General features: G+C 37.5%; 5 protein-coding genes and 1 pseudogene across 5 annotated transcripts in view; all 6 read right to left on the reverse strand.

Moving 5' to 3' along the window:
• pthlhb (parathyroid hormone-like hormone b) overlaps positions 1-21,297 on the reverse strand; it is a 117,882-nt gene that overhangs the window by 26,078 nt on the left and 70,507 nt on the right. The window lies entirely within an intron of this gene.
• bpgm (2,3-bisphosphoglycerate mutase) lies at positions 432-3,562 on the reverse strand. The gene is made up of 3 exons (XM_069686295.1): positions 3,477-3,562; positions 2,371-2,984; positions 432-1,947 (listed from the first exon to the last, which is right to left on the reverse strand). The coding sequence occupies exons 2-3, from the start codon at positions 2,969-2,971 to the stop codon at positions 1,772-1,774; spliced, it is 777 nt and encodes a 258-aa protein (XP_069542396.1). The 5' UTR covers positions 2,972-2,984; positions 3,477-3,562; the 3' UTR covers positions 432-1,771.
• LOC138612565 (troponin I, slow skeletal muscle-like) lies at positions 5,510-7,271 on the reverse strand (annotated as a pseudogene).
• LOC138613522 (troponin I, slow skeletal muscle-like) lies at positions 9,198-11,761 on the reverse strand. Its single transcript, XM_069687216.1, has 5 exons — positions 11,726-11,761; positions 11,262-11,393; positions 11,053-11,142; positions 9,487-9,660; positions 9,198-9,391 (listed from the first exon to the last, which is right to left on the reverse strand). Exons 2-5 carry the CDS (start codon positions 11,364-11,366, stop codon positions 9,302-9,304), a joined length of 459 nt encoding a protein of 152 aa, XP_069543317.1. The 5' UTR covers positions 11,367-11,393; positions 11,726-11,761; the 3' UTR covers positions 9,198-9,301.
• Positions 15,816-17,548, reverse strand: LOC138613524 (troponin I, slow skeletal muscle-like). The gene is made up of 5 exons (XM_069687218.1): positions 17,492-17,548; positions 17,240-17,371; positions 16,813-16,902; positions 16,388-16,561; positions 15,816-16,200 (listed from the first exon to the last, which is right to left on the reverse strand). The coding sequence occupies exons 2-5, from the start codon at positions 17,354-17,356 to the stop codon at positions 16,114-16,116; spliced, it is 468 nt and encodes a 155-aa protein (XP_069543319.1). The 5' UTR covers positions 17,357-17,371; positions 17,492-17,548; the 3' UTR covers positions 15,816-16,113.
• LOC138613523 (troponin I, slow skeletal muscle-like) lies at positions 19,800-20,508 on the reverse strand. Its single transcript, XM_069687217.1, has 4 exons — positions 20,427-20,508; positions 20,267-20,356; positions 19,997-20,167; positions 19,800-19,913 (listed from the first exon to the last, which is right to left on the reverse strand). The coding sequence occupies exons 2-4, from the start codon at positions 20,297-20,299 to the stop codon at positions 19,827-19,829; spliced, it is 291 nt and encodes a 96-aa protein (XP_069543318.1). The 5' UTR covers positions 20,300-20,356; positions 20,427-20,508; the 3' UTR covers positions 19,800-19,826.

Genomic DNA, 21,297 nt, shown 5'->3' on the forward strand with positions numbered 1-21,297 from the left:
AATAAATCTTATTCTGTAATCCAGCTGCCCGACTGAAATTTCATCCCTGGATGATGCACCTTTAAAGGGAAAGCACGTTCCTTGGAGAGTCCTTATGTGAGCATGTGGTCTATTACATTTATATATTAAAAAGATAAACGGTATCACTTTTGCCACATATATGGGAATCAGTATCATGCTGATCATGTGTCCATTTAAAAGATCTGTGCCATACACACTCAGTTCAGTTGTTTGTTGTTTTCAGTGGGCTAAAGGCGACCAGAGTCTAATTTGCAGGCATGTCTGTTCTTCCGAAAAACAGCATTGTGTTTGTTTTCTATTTTGTTGTTATCGTATTTCTCCATAACAATATTTATGTCTAGTTATGTAAGTGTGACATCTGACATGCTGTCCTGTTGCAAAGTGATGCAATCTCACAAAGCAGACGGTAATGAAATTCTACCAAATGTTTATTTCCCTTTATTTCATCATGCAAACTCTTTGTTGTAAGGTGTGAACAGCAGGGAAGACATGAAATATATTATAGTTTTCTACTTTTTAGTATATACACAAATGCATGTTTTTAACTTTTCTTCTGTTGACCTAACAGACCAGTGTACAAAATAACAGTGGCAGAGAAACACAACAAAGCACAAGGAAGTTATGCAAGAGACACAATACAACATATACAGTACAATAAAGATGGTTCATACGAAACATAATGTAACATTACAGAGGCAAAACAAAATGCACATGTATGATAAGAATTTAGGATTAAAATGAAAACCTAAACAGTGCTTGTATTTCAAAAGTGAGCTCTTTCATATTTCTCTAAAAATAGTCGTTTTTACCATTCACAGTTTTTGCATTAAATTGAAAAGGGAATACTTTAAAAGAAAGCCTCATAATATTCTCCAAAAAGTGCAAAATATAAACCAGTTATAAGCCGAAGCGATAGCCATAGTTGTTAGCCACAGTGTTTTAAACTCAACTTATTTATGTCAGAGTTAATGTGCTGTATAAACCACTTATAAAAACAACTCCAGCTGTCTTACTGAACAGGCAGCTTTAAAGTACGAGTAACTAATATAGAAATGTTCGGGGCAGTAGAAGACTTCAGTGGTTTTGCATATTTACAGCATTTCTGTGGCTCACAATGACTTGAACAGCCTGGCTATCAAAGTCTATGAGGTAAAATTCGTTAACAGAGTGCTTGTATTTTTAAATATAAAACGCCTAATGAGCAGTTTAAAGCTCTACTTTAAAGAAACGTTAAAAAAGTAGATGAGAACCGTGTTCATACTGAAGGCACATACGCAAGGGAATACTCCTAAAGCTTGTCAATGTAACAGAAAAGCATCACGTTTCAAGATTTTTCAGCTTCACCACATTACTATTCAACTGCAAGGTAGTAAATAAATAAATAACCACGTTAGGGTAACCATACAGGCATAAGTGGGGGCAGTTAGCTTAAATATCAGACACAAGCCAAACTCCTCCTCAGTGCTTACACAAAACACAGTGCTGAAACATTTACAGTACATCTCTGAACGTCCTCCTGCCCCTGCTGGGCCAGTCTGACCAATGACACACGTTCTGTATCCAGGTCAGGCCAGTATTACACATACAGCAACTTCACTGTAACACTTAATGTGCACCTATCCTTTAAAATCTTTGTAACAACAATTAGTTGTTAAAAATCTGATGTTAATTGAGTATTTGCAAGAGTTTTCACTGTACCTAATTAAGTGTGGACAGGAAATGTTAAGTCTTACAGCCGGGTCTAGTGCATTCAAGTTGATGGTTTGGCTTTTCCCTGGTCTTCCACCTTTTTAATTGCCGCCTGAATCTTCACCTGGTCTCCCAAGAGCTGTCGAGGTTTCACAGGCTTCAGGTTTTCGTCCAGTTCAAGCAGAACAGGTATCCCTGTTGGTAAAGTCACGCTGGCAATATCCCCATCAGATATACCTGTTGAAATAAGGACAGTAAAGTTAAAAACAAGGAGGACACCTAAAATGAGGGTCTTTTATATCACGAGTATTATTAGTTTATTGACAAATGTATGACAAAAACACAATTCCAGCCAGTATGTATATGACCTGTGCTGCATAATATTATGTAATAGTCAAATAACCGAGTGTCCAGTGGCACTTGGAGCCCCCAAAAGCTTATGAGTGTGATGAAAGGTCAGCCAAATGTAACATAAACTCTCTGGCCTTTTTGCACAAGTTCAACCTTCCATTTCTGGAACTGAAATATGTCCCTCCAATTGAATGACTCTGATGACTACAAACAGCTGATTTCTACAGTATGCATTCACCACACAAAGAATAAAGCTGTGTGAGAGAAAGAGTATTGTTCATAATAGCTCAGGTCAGTTCAGTAGCATACCTTCCAGGTGTTTCAGCAAAGCTCTGCAGCTGTTCCCATGAGCAGAAATGAGCACAGTCCTGCCTTTCCTTATCTCTGGCACCACAGTGCTGTCCCAGTATGGCAGCAGCCTTTCCAACACCTCCTTCAGGCTCTCTGCACGGGGAAGGTTTTCCTTTGCTACGTCACATGTGGTGTATCTGCGGTCATTGTATATTTCCAGGAAGTAAGGGTGGGATTCATCAATTAGAGGTGGAGTGATGTCATAACTTCGTCTCCACAACTTCACCTTTTCCTCTCCATGTTGCACAGCCATCTCTGCTCGATTCAAGCCAATCAGAGAACCATAGTGGCGCTCGTTCAGTCTCCAGGACTTAACCACAGGGACCCACTCCTGTCCCATAGCCTCCAGCACCAGCCATGCTGTCTGGATGGAGCGGCTGAGTATGGAGGTGAATACTAAGTCGAACTTGTAGCCCTGCTCCTTCAGGAGTCTGCCACAGTCCTGGGCCTCCTTCACCCCATCCTCGCTCAGCTTCTGGTCCACCCAGCTGCAGAAACGGTTCTCCTTGTTCCAGTTCCCCTCCCCATGCCTCAGCAGAAACAGTTTGTACCTCGACATCAGAAGCAGAAGCCTGCACACATTCAGGAGAAATAGGCAAAACAAGGCAAAAAGTTAGTCTAAATATTACTAGGAGAGAATATTACACACATTCAAACGGAATACCACTAATATTCAGCTTACAATGTATAGTCACAAGTCTGTGTATCTGATCTGAGTACAGTAGTAAGTACTGCATGGAGGCAGGGCCAGTAAAAGGTTAGAGGTTGTCTTAAAAGGTGACAGGCTAAAGGCTGATAGCCTTAGCAGTTACCCTTATTACAGAATCTCATTGATATATTGGACACAAAACAATATTATAAAACGTAAGAGAAGAAATATTTAGGATGCTGCTACTTAGCTATTTAGCAAGCCGGAAAGGATGAATGGACGTGTTGCTATGTAAATGACCATTAGTACAGCGACTATTACGGCCGCTAGTCACGGACCACCGTTTAAAAACCGAACCACAGATGTGTCAACTTCATCCTAAAATATACAGAACATTGTGAAAATGTCGTCTTACCCTTTGTTGGGATTAAATCCGGCTTAAATGCAGCAAGTATAGCTGTAATTGATGACAGTATTTGGCAGGCCATGTACACTTGTGTTCCCGTGTACGTTGATGACTGACGTTGCGTTCCTCCAATCGTAGTTGCAGATATCACAAATAGGCGGTACCCTCTGGTCAAACGCTATGCCCATATTAGGAGTGGTAGTAACTGCCAGGCACGTTCGCGCAGTGGAGGGGAGAAGGAGGGAAAATAAGGGGGAGTAACCGTCGTGTCTCATGCATGGATGTGTTGGAGAGATACAGTCAGTTAGCTAACTGTTTTTGGTTTGCTGTGTGGGCTTTGTGATTCAAAGAGGATTTATGGTGTTTGTAAGAGAGAGACAACAGTTCAAGCTAACTTTGTTTACAGTCAAATGACAGGAAGACTTTATGTAAGCTTTGTACCGTCTTAAATTGATGCTAGTTTATGGGAAACAGTCTTCATTTTAGGATACTGTTCATTGCAGCTACTTCAGGCTAATGTTAAGTTAACAGTTTTTAAACGTTTAATTGAAGTTATGTTTCATAATTAAAACTCTTGCCTCAGCATAATGAATTGCAGCATCCCTTCACATACACACACCTGCCTTATAAGGATATATTGAACTTACCTATCCTAGAAAATATCCCATTATCAACCCAACAATGTAGGCTAATGGTTTGCATTGAGGTGAATGGCTTTTTGACCTTAAAATGGGAGGTGAGTTCCTATAATATAAGTCGACACATTTCCCCCCCCACACATTATAATTGAAAGGGACAAAATCCAATATATCGGTATACTTTTTAAGGAGAATATTGTCAGGGGCAAGAATTGCAGGGTAACTCATGATACGCGATACGTGGTCCATAATAATGATAATATCATGATACAGCGATTCTGCGATAATTGATATATGGCAAGACAATCATATAATGATACATCACGATATCTGATTAACCGAAGAATAAAAAAGGCCCCTAAAGAGATGAAGTGCAGAGATAATGTATTATTCACTGCAATTGGGTGTCACAGATGTTGACACAAATTGAGATAAACAATGATATGGTGACTCAAATTGGCAGGGAGATCTGTGAGCGAATTGTTTTTAAACTCAAATATCAATATTTGGTGCCAGCAATATGATAATTGTATCACACCAGTCGAGACGACGATATATTGCAATATCGATAATTTGTCCCTAATATATTTTAGGGGAAACCAATTGAGAGATGGTCAGTGTGATGTGTCTGCTTTTATTACACCGGTATCAAATTATGCTGTAATACACCAACTATCATGAAGGGGCGAAATGTTACGACAGTACACATATTAATGATGATAAACCACGATGCATACAAGTATACAATAGTTAAACAGTGCTGTAAGGTGAGCAACAGTATTCCAGTGTAAGACAAAGAGAACTATAATAGTCTGAGCAATGTCAATTATACTTTATTATTTGATTCACGTTTTACAACACTGCTTCTTTTCATTATAATCTCTAAGTTTTTAAACTACATTCATTAATTTTCAAGTGAGATCATCATATGTGACTCCATAAACAGTTGACTGAACATTAGCTGCCCCTGGAATGTGTATTGATTCTCTTTATACGTCCATTTTTTGACTCTGAAATCACAAGAATATGTACGGAAATATGTTGTTGAGGCCATGATTCAGAAGACACTTGAAGGCATTATGAGCAGAATATAAATGGACAAATTCAGGTTCATGATTGTAGACAAATAGGCCAATTTTTTATTTTCTTGCCTGTTTATTGTTGTAAATAGCAGAGGTCAAAAGCAAGTCAGTAATATTTCTACAGGTGATTTAGACAGCTAATAGTAGTGCTGTGTTCATGAATTCATATTCATGCTACAAACTGCTAAAGCAATGCAGACCTATAATATATTAAATACATATGTTTTCCATAATACACCATACATTATGTAAAAAATATATGTATTATATAAATTGTCATTAAGTTAAATATGTGTCATTACTGACCCTTTTACACGTGAAACATGAACTGTGCCAGACCTGGTGTTCATGTTCACTGTCATTATAAAACTCATGATTCACTGGTTCCACCTGTTTAAGAGCACCAAACACCTTCACAAAGATAGTCACCACAAAATCTACTGCCCAGCATCAAACAGTTTCTTTCTGCCCTCCATGCCAGACATGGACTCCACGTTCTTACGCCAGTCAGTCACTTCCTCTTTCTGTGGGGTGAAAAAAATGGTTTTGAGTCAGCAGAGTCATTGTGGTTGAAACTTGTTGCCATTTTGTTCAAAACAAATAGGTTTACACATTTGGGGAATAAAGGAAAATGTCCTATCATGCTTAACAGTCCGTCAACAATCAATTTGAGACACCTTTATTATGATGTGTGTGTATTGCATATGATGTTTATAATGACAGCCTAAAAACAAAATTGCAAAGATTTGAATGACAGATACAGAGTGGATCCAGAGTGGTTAAGTAATTGGACTTAAATTTAAGCCAAATAATATAAATACAAATTAAGGTCAACAGTCCTTACCTTCTCCTCCTCCTTCTTCACAGTCTTGAGGTTGGCCTTGAAGTCAACAGACTCTTTGACCTTAGCACCCAGCAGAGCTCCCAGCATGGCGTCAGCAGACACCCTCACCCTCCTCAGGTTCGGTCTCTTCATCTTGCCCTTCAACTCGAAGATCTTCTGAGACAGGTTCTGTATCTGTTTGTCAACACAAAGGACAAACTCAACCTCAACATTATATTATACACATTATATTTTCACTTCCTTATGCCCTTAATCTGCACACTGATGCTTAATCTTTGTGCAGAAAGAATACTCACAAATAATACTTACCTCCTTATCATTAATCGTCACTTTAGCATTAATATCATACCGCTCCTCATCAACCACATCGATTTTCTGGTGTAGCTCTTTGCAAAGATTCTGTGGACAGAAAACTTTAGTGTATTAGACTTGGTAAGGCTGAAACTGGTCCTAAAAACAGGTGTATGAGCAGCAATTTGTGGATGTAATGTTAATTTTATAACAGATAGGCCATTAATCTAATCATCAATGTGGATAGATTTCATTAGAAGTGTTTCTATAAAAAACTGTTGAAGTAGAGGGCAGTGGATTATTCTGACTAGCTGAGACAGTGGTAACTGCTAGACTCCCACTTTGGCCAACACCTGAGCTCTCACTGACAGATATCTCAAAACATAAGCAATTAAACTAATTGTCTCAACTAGGCTCCAGCCCCCCGCAACCCTGAGCAGGATAAGCGGTATAGATAATGGACGGATGGATGGATGGATACCAGCAGTGGTAGGTGGAGAAATGTTATTTTTAAATTGTTTAAATGGTATGTGATTAAATTATTTGAAGCCAAACCAAAATAAAACTCCTTCAGTTATAAATGTACCTGTAGTTCCTGCAAAGACAGGCCTGACACTTGGAGTGCTGGGACTCTTTCAGAGAGGGTCCTCTCTCGTTCATCTCTTTTTGTTTGCTTGTCCTTCTCCAGCATAGTCATGGCCTTCTTTAGTAGTTTGGTCTGGTGCACATACAAAATAACATCTTGGTCAAATCGGATGGATTACAGAACAACATCTTTCCAGCTGTACTTTCCAAGAGTAACACACAGTTACACATAAATTACCTTTAAGAACAGTCTGCGAGATGCAGAGATTTTTGGCTTTGGTTTCTGGAAAAGAAGATGGGATACATTTCAAATTTCTAATATGTTTATCGAATATACAGCAGAACACTTTTTTTCACTGATCATATTTCTGTACATGCAGGTTTTCCACATTATTCACTTATGTAATTATACAAACACAAACATGGCAACATATACAGTACTGACTTAACCCTGATTAGAACTAATGTCTTATCAAGGCACTTTGTATATTTACAAATTATGAGTGCAGAATAATATATAGGCTTGTCATCATAATTCAACACAATTGAAGATGTAGCCCCAGAACTAATGCAATGAATAGTTTTATTGTAGGACATTTATTCTATTTTTGACAGAAGAATCAACTCACTGGAGCTCTGTCCGATAAAGAAGGTGGTGTCCATAAACCGAGAAGAAAAAGAGAAAAAATTGTTTTAATTTTGAAATTCATATCCTGAAATGGAAATTTATACTGTGATGAAGTGAATGAGACGTTTGTACTTACGCTTCAGACATGTTTGCAGTTCTGTGTGTCTCCCCTTTACTAAATCTATAAACGTAAAAAAGATTCAAAGAAGATTAATTGCTTATTTTTTTAAGACTAAGACACATATCTGAACTTCATTACTTTGAAAGAAAATAGCAAGATTAGGATGAATTGACAAAATCACTTCTGATTCTGAATCCTAGACACAAACAATGTATGTATGACATTGTCTAAAGGTCAAACCTATGACTAATATAATACTCTCTTAAACAAAGCCAAAAATACTCAGAATGACCAAAGAAGTAAGTGTTCACATCAAAAGAGATATGGAAGGAAGGACCCGTCTTAATTTATAATAAACATAGTTTTACTCCCAATTTGAATCGCACAAATATTGTAACTCCAGAGAATCAAAATTAAAAAACTGCAAGTCAGTGTTAACAGGTAGCAAAAAGGAGAACATGTATCAAATCCACACTTTGATGTGTTATTTTTAACTTTAACTTCAGTTCAAGACCAGAGGAAGGCAACTGATCTCAAACCTAAACAGGAAAAATCTCTCTCCTCCCTGACTCACATGTTAAGACATAAATGCTGCTTTAGAAGAAAGAAAAATAGCTGTGCTTTTTAAATACTGCTACATGTGGAGCAGTTTTCTCAGCTTTTAGCGAGGCTTTTGTAAAATAACAAACCTTCATGTTCAATAATATTTCAAAATAAAACTCCTTACCTTATAAAGTAGGTGACAAATACTCACAGACGTCTTTTTCTGAGACGAGAAGGACAGAAAGAGGGTAGATATATAGATTCCAGCGCTCATGTGAGTGGCTCACTAAAATAGCCCCTCTGTCCTCGCGGCGTCTCGCACATCCCATATGTATGAGGTGTGAATGTTCTTACTTGGACTGTCCACCTTGGATGCTTTCTTAGTATCTCTGTCTCCGTGCTCAGAAGAAGACGCTGGAAGAGTCGTATATAATAAGCGTGGATTAAGGAGGATCACACAAACAATCTAAGGCATTTATTTCATTACACAGTGAAGGAAAACAAAGGCAGGATTGTGATATTTTTATTGGTTTCATGTTGGTACAAGCACTTAAACCAAATATGAATATACCTAAGAAGCACTGCAATGACAAACATTTCTTTTATACTTTTATCACCTAATGCTTTTTTAATATCTGACAAGCTAGATGGCAATTTACACAGCAGGTAACACACTAGCAGTTGTTAAATTACACTTCACAAGATGGTCCACAAGTGTCTGAGGATCCTGTGATGGTTTAAAGAGTTATGCTGCCATCACAAGGCTGCAGAGGAGAACTACAGCAAACAGTCACTGCATCACCAAAACAAAGCAGTTCCTGACAGCGAACTCTTCCAAAAACCCTCATTAATCAATATCAGTATAATTTTTTTATCTTATTAAATAATTTAAAACCCAACTTAAAGCTTATAGTCCTTCTTTAAATTCAGAATATCTGTTGTTGTCCTTTATTTTATTAGATATATAACGACAAAGATACAAGGCTATCCAAATCAATTTTATTAATTAATACCTTTGTTTGTACAATTCTATGTTTGATTGTAAGCACCATTAAGAATTTAATGTAAAATAATGAGTTGTTAAACAAAAGTAAACGTGTCTTTAGTTGCCGGAGGCGTCAAACAGCTTCTTCCTGCCCTCCATACCAGACATGGCCTCCACGTTCTTACGCCAATCAGTCACCTCCTCCTTCTGTTGGAAACACCACATAAACATGAACATTTAACACATTATTATAATAAAGATGAAAATAATTTCAGAGACCCTAAAGCTAAAGCCATTTTTACCTTTTCCTCTTCCTTCTTGACTGTCTTGAGGTTGGCCTTGAAGTCGATGGACTCCTTGTGTTTGGAGCCCAGCAGGACGCTCAGCATGGCTTCAGCTGAGATCTTCACTCTCTTCAGGGTCGGCTTCTTGAACTTACTCTGAATCTCAATGATCTTCAGATTCATGTTGTCGATCTGTCCGGGGGATCAGGTGATGCAAAGGATGATGCAGGTATGACATGTTAGCGTCACTGCTCTTTATCCATTTACATGAACATAATGTAGAGCAAATCGACCAAGATTGTCACATTTTACACCAGCTCACTTGTCCACATCTATGATGGATTTTTTATGAACATCAGGATAAAGATTTTACTTGTACTGTATCCAAAATGATCTGCTGGAAGTTAAATCTTAACCTTTAAAACCTTGCTTCGATAAGATTTCGTAACCTTAATGACTAGTGTTTTAGATTCACTGGGACCTTTTGGCAGAAGAAGTTTATGCTATTTATACCACTTCTTTCTTACATACAGCAATCGCATGAACTTTATTGTATGCTCCACAAAAACATTGTTCAGATGTACTATGGGTGAATCTACAGCCCGAAGAGGGGATGAGACTGTTTTGGTTTTTTACAGGTTTTCTGGCCACTGCAGGCTCTACCTGCTTTAAAGAGGAAGGTGAGGGGAACTGTTAAAAATTCTTGCAATATGCAACCTTACAGCTAGAGGCCACTAAATAACACACACAAATCCTTTTAGAATCCAAAATTGTCTAGATTTTGTATTGAATAACTTTATAATTTCTTGTACTTTTCTAGAAGTTTTTGTTGAAGAAAACAATTAAACACATTATTCAAGTAGGCCTGACCAGATTCCTTTAAAGTCTTTAGGGCTGCACCAACCATCACAAAGTGAGAGATACTCTGGAGATCAGTACTAGTTTACAACAATACCATATTTGTAAAAATATACATTAACAAATCATGCAAATGATATGCAGAGAAAACACTTTTTTAAAAGTTGCTTTTACAAATGATTAACAATATGTGGTAGTAAGTAAGTATCTGTTTTATAGGCAGTGTACCTCATGATTGATCAATATCTTATATTTAATTAATGGTTAATCTTTGCCTTTTTTATTATTACTCTAGCCCTAATTTGGAATATACATGCCACTGTAATTTGCAGGCTTAAAAAATTCACTGCCATGAGATATCTTGGTTTAGAGAAGCTGAATTATGTGACTCTTGACTTTACAAAATATATAGTGTGCCACAGATTACAGCGGAGCACGTTGTGTGCACTCAGCCTGATCATACCTTTCCTGTTTCCCCCTTACCTTACTTTGAATGTTGTAAAACATATTGTTAACTATTTGGATTGAAGGATTGGTACTATAACTAATGCCCATATATAATTCTGTCATGTGTTGTTATTCTCACCTCTGCCACTTGGGGGCAGTGTTTATTCAGTTTTAACTTTTGTTGTATGTTGCGTCTCTGTCTTCATTATATATATATCGGATACAGTGACTCGCAGACAGGCATCATTTTATCTTCCTATTAATTCTCGAGCAGCTCACCTCCGAGTCACTTTTGGACACCTTAAGGCCAATATCATACCGCTCCTCATCCACAACATCGATCTTGTGGTGCAAGTCTTTGCAGAGATCCTATAAAACAGTTAAAGACACCCTCTAGTGGTGTTAGAGTTTACATGAATTTAAATAAGAAGAACTGTGAAAAGTGAGGAAAAAATATTTTTAAAAGGTTATTCACGAAAATGAAATACCAGCAGCTCCTGCATGGACAGACCAGACATATTTAGAGGAGGAACTCTGTCTGTCAGAGCAGTTTCTCTGTCCTGTATCTTCTGCTCCGTCTCATCCTGCAGCATCTGAGCGGCCACTGCCAACAGTCTGATCTAAGGAAACACTCAAAATAAGTAGAGGAAAAACCTGTTTTTCTTATATCATCTCTAGACCAAAGAACAAAAAGTCCCCGTAGACACCAGAAATATAATCATTACATAGGATAAATATAGGACATGAGAATGACACAGCATCGACATTTATCCATTTGAATACCACGTGTGTATTCAGATGTGTAAACAACACACACCACAAACACTCCTCCTGTGGCTTTAAGCTGCTACTTAAAATGTTTTAGCAAATCGTTTGAGAAATACAAAATGATGTGCAGTCTAAATAAATATATATATAAACTAAATAATGTATCAAATAAAGAAAAACGTACCTTCAACCCCAGCCTTCGAGAGGATGAGATCTTGGATTTCTTCTAGAATGTACATGAGTATAAACGTTATAGTCTTTGCTCTATACACTCGCAGACATGATCAGATGACATTAATGGACAAATGGAGGATTTAAAAAAGACTTATTTAAGATGTTGTATGATAAATACTCACAGCTCTTTTGTAGCATGAAAAACAGGAGGAAGAAAACATGTCAACATATTTACATAAAGAATACAAATAAATAGTTTTACAGTAAACTTTGAAGCTGCCAATGACACATAAAAAAATACTTACGGGTCGGCCATTGTGTAAAATTCCTGCACTAGAATTGGAAAAAATAAAATCAAATAAAAGTCTCTTTACAGGAAATAGTGTGATCTTGTTAATCATAGTCATCATGCATTTAATTGCAGAGTGAGTTTTCTTAACCTTAAAACCCCTCTTGAATTGAGCTGTATGCTGAGGATGAATGATCCCTTTAACCTCCCTGGTCAAAGTATTTCACCCACTCAGAACATTCATTGGCCCATTAAAGCTGCATGCACAAAGTTATTTATTGCTCCCTCGGTTGGTTTACTGGTGCAACTTAAAGCTGAGTGGAGTACTTCATGTACCAGACAAGTAATTGTCTTTAAATCTACATTATGCTTTCATTACATTGAATTCTACTTACTTTTACTTACTTTATAATAGCCATAATATAGATTTATATGGATGGATAGACATATAGGGTTAGTTTTCTTACTTATTTGGACTTAAAATGAAAATTGGCCAGAGTGAAGTATTAATCTGTTAAAAAACAACAACAAACACATTACCTTTAGAAGCACTGTGCCACATGTAAAGAAGTGAGTCCGTGCATGTGTTAACATTTCTGACAAGAGTCTCTGCATACGTGACAAAAAAGGTGAATGGCCAGATAATCCACAGGCATGTAGGATGACAATGTTCAACTTGCTGTTTATGTTAATCACAACAAAGCAAAGACACCACTCTAGATTAGAGATCTCACAGATTCTTGACATGTTAGCAAATGTTTTATAGCACGCTGAGAAGTTCCTTCTCATTAACAGAATACCACATATGTACCACACCAACTTATAGAATATAAGCAACTCTGTACCTTATAGAAGCTGAACGGCTCCTTCAGCTGCACCTCAAACCTGCAGAAAAGAGAGTGTGACGGAGGCAGCAACCTTCTGAGAGATGATAGAGAATAATCAGATTTATAGTACCTGTTCCAAATGTGCTCACTGAAATAGCCTTCTGTGTGCTACTGCTTCTGTCTGTCTGCCAGCACTGACATTTACTGTTGCACATAGCATCGCCACGATATTCAGACAGGGAAGAGGGTAATAAAACTTCATTTATGGGCTCAAACATTTGGGTATCTTGAGTGGTTTCCATAACACCTGTCGGGAGAAGTGACAGTAAGCATTTAAAGAGGTGACCACATTAATGCTGGTTCATTGCCACACATTCACATCTGACCGGGGCCAGCTCATTGGAGTTTAGATCAAGCTGTCAAGGAGTCAAACAGAAGGAAGAAATCTGCATAGAGTGTCAGTATTCACTTGTTCTGCACCTTTATTTATAGAACAATCAGCAGAGTCCAAGTGTGAGCCTGGGCCGTCTTAAGATGTCCATCTATAGGCATCAAATAATGTCACCAAGGAGGTTTTAATACCTATTCACAGGCCTGCATTTCAACTGTTTGTCTTGCAAATGTATTCTAACTCAGATTTCTGAACATTAATGAACATTGTTTTTTGAGAATGTGAGCATGTTTCCCATTACGTCCTCTTGTTTCACCTTAAAAAAGATTTACTTTATCTCCTTGCATCAATACAATATTAACTATTTCCATTCTTCCACTGCATCGTAACACAAAGGTAAAGAAGTATAAAGTTCAGTGCACATGTTCTTTCCACCTTACTGCATAAACATCACACTTCCTTTCATGTGTGTAATTAGAGACTATTATTGCGGCCTGATAGTACATTACATGACCACCTTGGAGGTAAGAACGGAGCCAGAAGTTACTCTGGTTTTATTTAGGGGGGTAGAGGAAAAAGGACAGGTGCTGTTCAGGGTTTGATAGATTGTAAACTGAGCCAGCCACAGTTCAGTCTGCGTCATTGTTGCAGCAAGGACTCAAATGTTCGGCCCCTCAAAGGGCTGCGACTCATGCCCTCACGTAAAGTTAGGTAGGCAGCGGATGATTAAACAGGAATAGTTAAGAGTAGACCTGGGGTCAAACACTAACTTTAGATCACTTCTAGTAGTCTCATTATTCACCCTTATACAGTTAAGATACTCACAAGAGAAAACAATGGTCTAAATATTTCTCCATATGCATCCAACCACATGTTTTTGCTATGCTGTAATAACATTGTCCCTGAATTCATGTGGTGTAAGAATAAACACATTGCATAAGGCTATGCATAAATATGGTGGACACAAGTAAATGTTGGACTGATTACATTTAAAGGGACCAGTAATAAAGTGATTTATTAGTATTGACCCTGATTAAAAGTCAGGTAAAGCAATTGGTTTGTGGATTTTGAAGTGTTAATGCAGTGTCTTGTAAAAAGCAAGAAGGTGAAAGCTAACTTTAGCCTATAAACAAACTACAGCAAGATTGCATGACTTCAGGATCACCACCACTAAGCTTCCAACTTCTCTGTGTTCGGCATGTTAATGTTTAATGTCCCTGCCAACCACAGTAGTCTCATTTAGCCACCTGTTTGCAACCACCTTTTATAGGACACATGCAGGCTTCAAAATTCACAAGGGGTTATTTACCTTTTTTTTTTTATTGGAGATCTAAAAAAAAATTTAAATCTCCTAAGCTTGTGTTATCCACAGACCTATATCAGGCATCCAGTCAAAAACACCATAAAAAACCCACTGACTTTGAGATGTCTAAAACATCAAAAATGTAACTTGTTTCTGGGTTCAGACTTCCTTTAACACTCCATTTTTTTGGGGGAGGTAACTGCCTATGGTGGCTACTTTGCAGGCATTTGGCCAACATTGTTTGTAACTCTTCTGAGGTTCTTTTTCCCTAAGAGGGAGAAATTGTCGTCTAAATCTCCGACTCAGAATTACATCTCCAACGTTGGCAAGGAGCACAATGTGCACACATGGGACATAAGACCCCTGCCTGTTTAAACTCCTACATCTTTTAAACCTCGCAGCTCTAGTTTGTTACACAAATTTAATGTTAGAAATTCCTATTCACCAAGCCTAAGGTGAGATAAATACTGATGACATCACTATGACATCGTCAGTGGTTTTTTTCTCACACTTGGCAAAACTCTTCCAGAGCATCAGAAGGCATTGTGTATCTGTGTAAATTGGCTGACTCTTATGTATAAATTGGTGGAGTTCCAACCATAATCCAGTATGACAGTAATACAGTCGTAGCTGTCATGTATGGATTACCAAATTAGCATTTTTAGGAGAGTTTTTCATACTTTTGTGTAAACTGAAAGGGCAGCAATAGGTTCATTAAGGTTTCAATGACACTTAAAAGTTCGACACCTTGAAAGGCCCATGGACAAATTCATAATTCTGACTAGCACTGCAAGTTATGATTTCTTTTAATAACAGTTTAATTAGCAAATTTTGAAAGGTATTTAATTTACAATAATGCTGAATAAAAAATAGCAGCACGTCTTAAACTTAGATGATCCAAATAAATATTATTGCAGATTTATTTTCTTGCTCAATCAACTTTTTGTTCTCCACTCTTATAGCAGTAGTAAAAGTGTTGATTGGTGCTGCGTGCCCTGCCTGCTCTCTTGTTGCTTTGAGCGGTTTATTGCAGCCTTGAACCTGCGACCTCTCTTATTTTAGGACGTTCACAGTTCTTAAAGTTACGTCTGCTTGATTTACTAAGATGACTTAACAACTTTGTTCTCAGCTGCTGCTGTTGACTGCCAAGTCCTGGAACTATCACTTCCACCTGATGTAGTGACCGCTGTGGTGTCGAGAAGTCAGTTAGATAATAAAGTCGATTTTTAAAAGAAAAGTGCAGCATCAGTTTTGTCTGTTGATCCGGAGCATTTATTTTCATGACAAAAAACAGTCCAAATGTTCCAAATAAATTAAGACACAGAAAATTCAAGTTAAGTTATTTTAAATTTTAGTTTTCCAAGTACCAACACCACAAAAAGACAACAAAGTACAGCTCATTTATACGCAAAAATACACAATTTCCTTCCTTGAATCTGCATATTTCTGAATATTGTAAAAGACTATAACACACTCACACACACACTGCTGACTAACTGCTGCCAGCAGTGACATTAAGTTTATTTTCTCTCTATTTTTGTCAACTGTAAAACAGCATTTGTGTTTAAAATGTCCACATATTTAAAGTCTACTGTCCGGCATCAAACAGCTTCTTCCTGCCCTCCATACCAGACATGGCCTCCACGTTTTTACGCCAGTCAGTCACCTCCTCTTTCTGTTCATAAGAAGAAAATAATTCTTAGTCATACTGTATAATACCTCTTTATCAGCATGCCCTTATTCAAATATCTTACCATAGTTCAAACCTATTTTAGAGTTTAAAACCAAAGAGTCAAGCCAGACTGACTTTATCTTGACAGCTTTAAATCGTCAATAAAAAATAAAACAGTTGCAAAACTCACCTTCTCCTCCTCCTTCTTCACAGTCTTGAGGTTGGCCTTGAAGTCCACAGACTCTTTGACTCTAGAGCCCAGCAGAGCTCCCAGCATGGCGTCAGCGGAGATCTTCACCCTCTTGAGAGCGGGTCGCTTCATCTTGCCCTTCAGCTCAAAGATCTTCTGAGACAGGTTTTCAATCTGCAGGAGACAATAGAAGAGGTAAGTAAAAGATATGCAGTTGTGCACAGACAGTTTGAACAAAGTTTTCAGTTAAGACATTAATTAAACGTACAGGAAGTAAGCGATTAACCTTTATCCGATAAATTTAACATAAACAACTTCTTCCAGTGCTGCTTCGTGCAGAGCATCAATAAAGATTAAATTGTGATTATTAAAAGAAAAATAACAAAAAGTAAAGACATTATTAAATTGATTTCATAAACATTTACCTCCTTGCTATTTTTGACCACTTTGGCATCAATGTCATAGCGTTCTTCGTCTACAACATCGATCTTATGGTGCAGATCTTTGCACAGATTCTGCAGACAGAAAAACAAACATGTTATATTTCCTGAACAAAGTTATGAGAACACTTCTCTGCATGTTACAAAGTTCTGGTTCTGGTGTCTTTTATCACCACTGTGTTGATTGTTACAAACATTATTAATGCTCACTTGTAATATCTTCAAAATATGAAATAAGGAGAGGCTGCTCTAAATAATAGTGTCAGCTAAAAAGTATAACATGTAGACAACGTGGCATCTCTCCATTAAAGCACCTACTGCATATGAACATGCTGAAAGAATGGCATGTGCTGCATGTTGATGCTGTTTCATTGTAGTATGATGGACAGCTGATGCAGTGACCTGCACATACCTGAAGGTCCTGCAGGGACAAACCAGACAGTTGAAGTGGAGGAAGTCTCTCGCCCAAAGTAGCGTCTCTCTCCCTCTTCTTCTCCTCTTTATCCTTCTCCAACATCACCGCTGCCATTTTCAGAAGCTTGGTCTAAAAAGAAATTCCAGCGTAGAATTATGAACTTTGTGGGACAGATCTACTTTTATATTGTGAACTTGTGGATGCAATTTTATTTTTGGTGAATTGTTATGAAGACAATGAAGACAATACCTTGAGAGCCAGTCTGCGAGATGCAGAGATCTTTGATTTTTTCTGTAAAAAGAGCAAGTAGACATTTTTTTAAACCAGGGTCACACAAAAATACACACATTATCTTCTTTTATTATGAACTATACTTTTATATTAATGACTTACCGCTCTGTGGTGAAAATGATGATGTATACAGGGAAAGAAATGAAAAAAGTTAACGTCAACTTGATAAAGATTTAAATAATAACTCACAAATATTCATTGTAATATAATTGAATATCAGAACTTACCCCTCAGACATGGTTGGCTTTTGTCTGTTAAAATAAAATAATTAAGACGAAAGTCAGAATGTGTTGTTTAGAAACAATGTTAGTTGCTGTTGTAGAGGTTCATACATACAGCATATAATATAAAGCAGTAAAGAAACACAGAAATAATACTAATTAAATACTTTATGATTTATGGATCTGTAACTTTTACTACACTTCTACTCACCTGTTGTTGACTGAGCTAAGTCACAGTCATCCACACAGCCGGATGGTTACATACCAACATTAAGCCTCTGAATTAGCAACTCTGCTCGCTTGAGCTCCGCGGATAGTTTTAATCATTTTCTTTTTAATCCTAATTGGAAGCCATCCATTTTTAAAGCAAAATAAAAATCAGATATATTTAAAAAGTAAATGAAAAAAAGTGTATCATCTTTAAAAGTCAAATAGTTGTATAGCCCTATTTGTTTATGTTATTTAAAATAATTTGGGTTGCTGCTACGGAAAACAGCTAAGAGCCACATAAACTCTGAAATAATTGATAAGTGGATGTTACCATTAAATGGATAAACTACATTAATGTGCCTTTACATTTAATAAATACATTTTATAACTAAATAAGACGATCTAATTGTCTTAAATAAGCCTCAGCTGTGTTAAATCTTACATTCAAAGTAAATGTGTGTCGGCCTAATAACGCTCCTGTAAATATTTCCACATAAATACAACAGGTGAAGTTCTTCTATATATTCTTAAGCCAAACTATCATCATCAGAAAAATAAACATACCTTTTTTTTTGTCTCTGAAGAAAACCTGCTGAGGTGAGCAGTGGCTGTCTTTAAATGACAGGTAGAAAACTCAAGTCAAATTTAATGGCTCCTATTGCCTCCTGTGAGTGGCCAACTAAAATAGCCCCTCTGTCTTGAGCCAGCATACTGTATATCACTGCTCTTTACCAGTTTACCAGTTTAACCACAACACTCCCATTGCTCAATGCTGGGAGAACAGGATGTCAGGACTTTGGTGATAAACATCTGATACTGGGTACATCCTTGTTATTGGACAGATTTAGAATATATAATTAAACCTGGAGATCTGAACAAACCGGAGAACTCAAACATAAAGGTCATCTTGGTTGTTTAATCAGCATCAAGTGTATTACAGATAGTGTGACAGCGCCATCTTCTGTATGATACAAATACTGCACTTCAAAACACATCCTCCAGAAACCAGTGAGCCTTTTCTTTTCTTCAGCACAATATCAACATGCAAAGGGTGCTTTATAACTATACAATTCATGTCAACACATCCATATTGACGGTGGTATTTTTTACATACAAGATAACATGAAATCATCGTCTTACAGTATTATCTGAAAGGTGCGTTCTCTTTGATCATTTAAAAGTGCCTGTGGTTGAAATCATTCTTTACAAAACCAGTGTTATTCCAGCCGGTCATGAAAATCTTCTTGAATCCTGAAACAAAAATCAACAAAGGGATTTAATCGAAAGAACATCTTGGACTTGGAACATTTCAAATGTAAGAGGGTTTTTAAACCTAACATGTTTGGTCTGGTTAAAACATACTCGGTCAGAACTCAGGCTTGTATGAAAGCTGTCAATCAAACTCTGGTGCTGCCCACACAAACAAACTAAGAGGGCTCGTTTGGGTTGTAAAAGCAAATAAACAAACCAACATTACTTTTAAAAAGGGTGTTCATTGTTATGACATTTGCTGATATCACAAAGTCTGACACAACATAATTTTAATTTGATTCAATTCATTTGCTTGGGATTTTTTCTTGTGACAAATTTTATCACTGAACTCCGAACGGTTCTATATATTGGTCCGCATGTCATAGTTTCTTCAGACTATATGTTTTGCTATGATGTTGGATGATACAGGAACTGCTAAAAACAAATGCAGACCCACTGTTCCTGTGTTTACTTTTTATTATGACCCTTTTCTTAAATTTTCTTTAAAAAAAATGTATGGTCCAGACTAAATGAACCGGACGCCATGTGTGAAAGCACAACAGAAAAGATGATGTGCTGCTGTCATAGCCTTGTCTCACACAAGCACCTTCTTATTGTCCGGCATTAAACAGCTTCTTCCTTCCCTCCATACCAGACATGGCCTCCACGTTCTTACGCCAGTCGGTCACTTCTTCCCTCTGCGAAACAGGGAAAAGATTGTGATTGACGTTTTTATGCGCTTTCTTCATTTTTTAACAATAATTTCAGACACCAACTTTACCTTTTCATCCTCCTTCTTCACTGTCTTTAGGTTGGCCTTGAAATCAGACTTCATGAGCTTGGAGTTGTCCGTGCACGCGCCCAGCATGTCGTCTGTAGTTTTCTTCACCCTCTTCAGGCTGGGCCTCTTAACCCCCTTCAGCTCAATGATCTTCTGAGTCAGTGTCTGGATCTGCTCGAGAAACATCACAACAACACAACTGCAACATCCTGATCGATCAGTAAATGTATAACGTGTTATTTGTGACCTCCAGGCTCAGTCTTACTGTACCTCTTTCTCATTTCTGCCCACTTTAGTCTCCATATCATAACGCGCTTCATCCACGACATCAATCTTTTTATGTAGGTCTTTGCAAAGATCCTGTCAGGAAAATATACTGTGAAGATGAGGTGAAAGAGTAACAAATCAGCATGACTTGATGTTTCAATACCTGGAGCTCCTGGACTGAGAGACCTGACAGCTTCAGCGGAGGGTAAGACTCATTCACGACTCTTTCTTTTTCTTGTTTCTTCTCTTCACATTCAGCCACCAGCAGAGAAGCTGCCTTCTTCAAAAGTTTGGACTGTAAGATAGTAAGGCGTTAATAAGCGTGGATAAAAACTAAAGCTGGCTTTGATCAAGTGGCATACTGTTAAATGCCATTCATATGTGGGTTAAAGGTCGGCAAGGCCTACCTTCAAATGCAGCCGGCGTGTGGCTGAATATTTCGGCTTCCTCTGATGGAAAGAAAATATCCTTTACACATCAAGTAGATTCATAGTTGTGCCCTACTTAGATGTCTTTTTTGACTCAATATTGATGGTAATTAATTGAATCTGAAAGAAATAATTTTGACTCACCGGTCTTCATCAACACATTATAAGAAAAAGCAGACAAACATATACTTCTCTTATTATTTAACATACAAAAAGTGTTCAGAATTGCGGCAGCAATGGAGCCTAATACTCACCCCTCAGACATGTCTGCAGCTTACGGTACCTTCAGAGCAGAAACAAAGTTTGTTTTTACTCTTTTTAACAGCATGCATGTATTTTCTAACACATAATAAACACAAAGTGTAACAGACTAAACACTGTAGCGTTTCTCAGGCTCAAATGTATTCTCCAGGGTAAATATGTTTGGTGAACCTAACTTATTAAAAGTTTTATAGATTGAAGTAGTGTAACTGCTCTCATGGGCTTTCAGATACGTTTCATTATTCTTCCAGGACCAGATCATCTTTCCTATTGTCATAAAGGGCTGATCAGAAGCCTGTTGCACGGCTATATTTGGCCACATTGCCACATGCTTTGCTATGTCCC

Source organism: Semicossyphus pulcher, unplaced genomic scaffold, assembly GCF_022749685.1.
Source record: "Semicossyphus pulcher isolate SPU_LCO1_2020_fin unplaced genomic scaffold, fSemPul1.0.p SCAF_8, whole genome shotgun sequence".
Classification (NCBI taxonomy): Eukaryota; Metazoa; Chordata; class Actinopteri; order Labriformes; family Labridae; genus Semicossyphus; species Semicossyphus pulcher.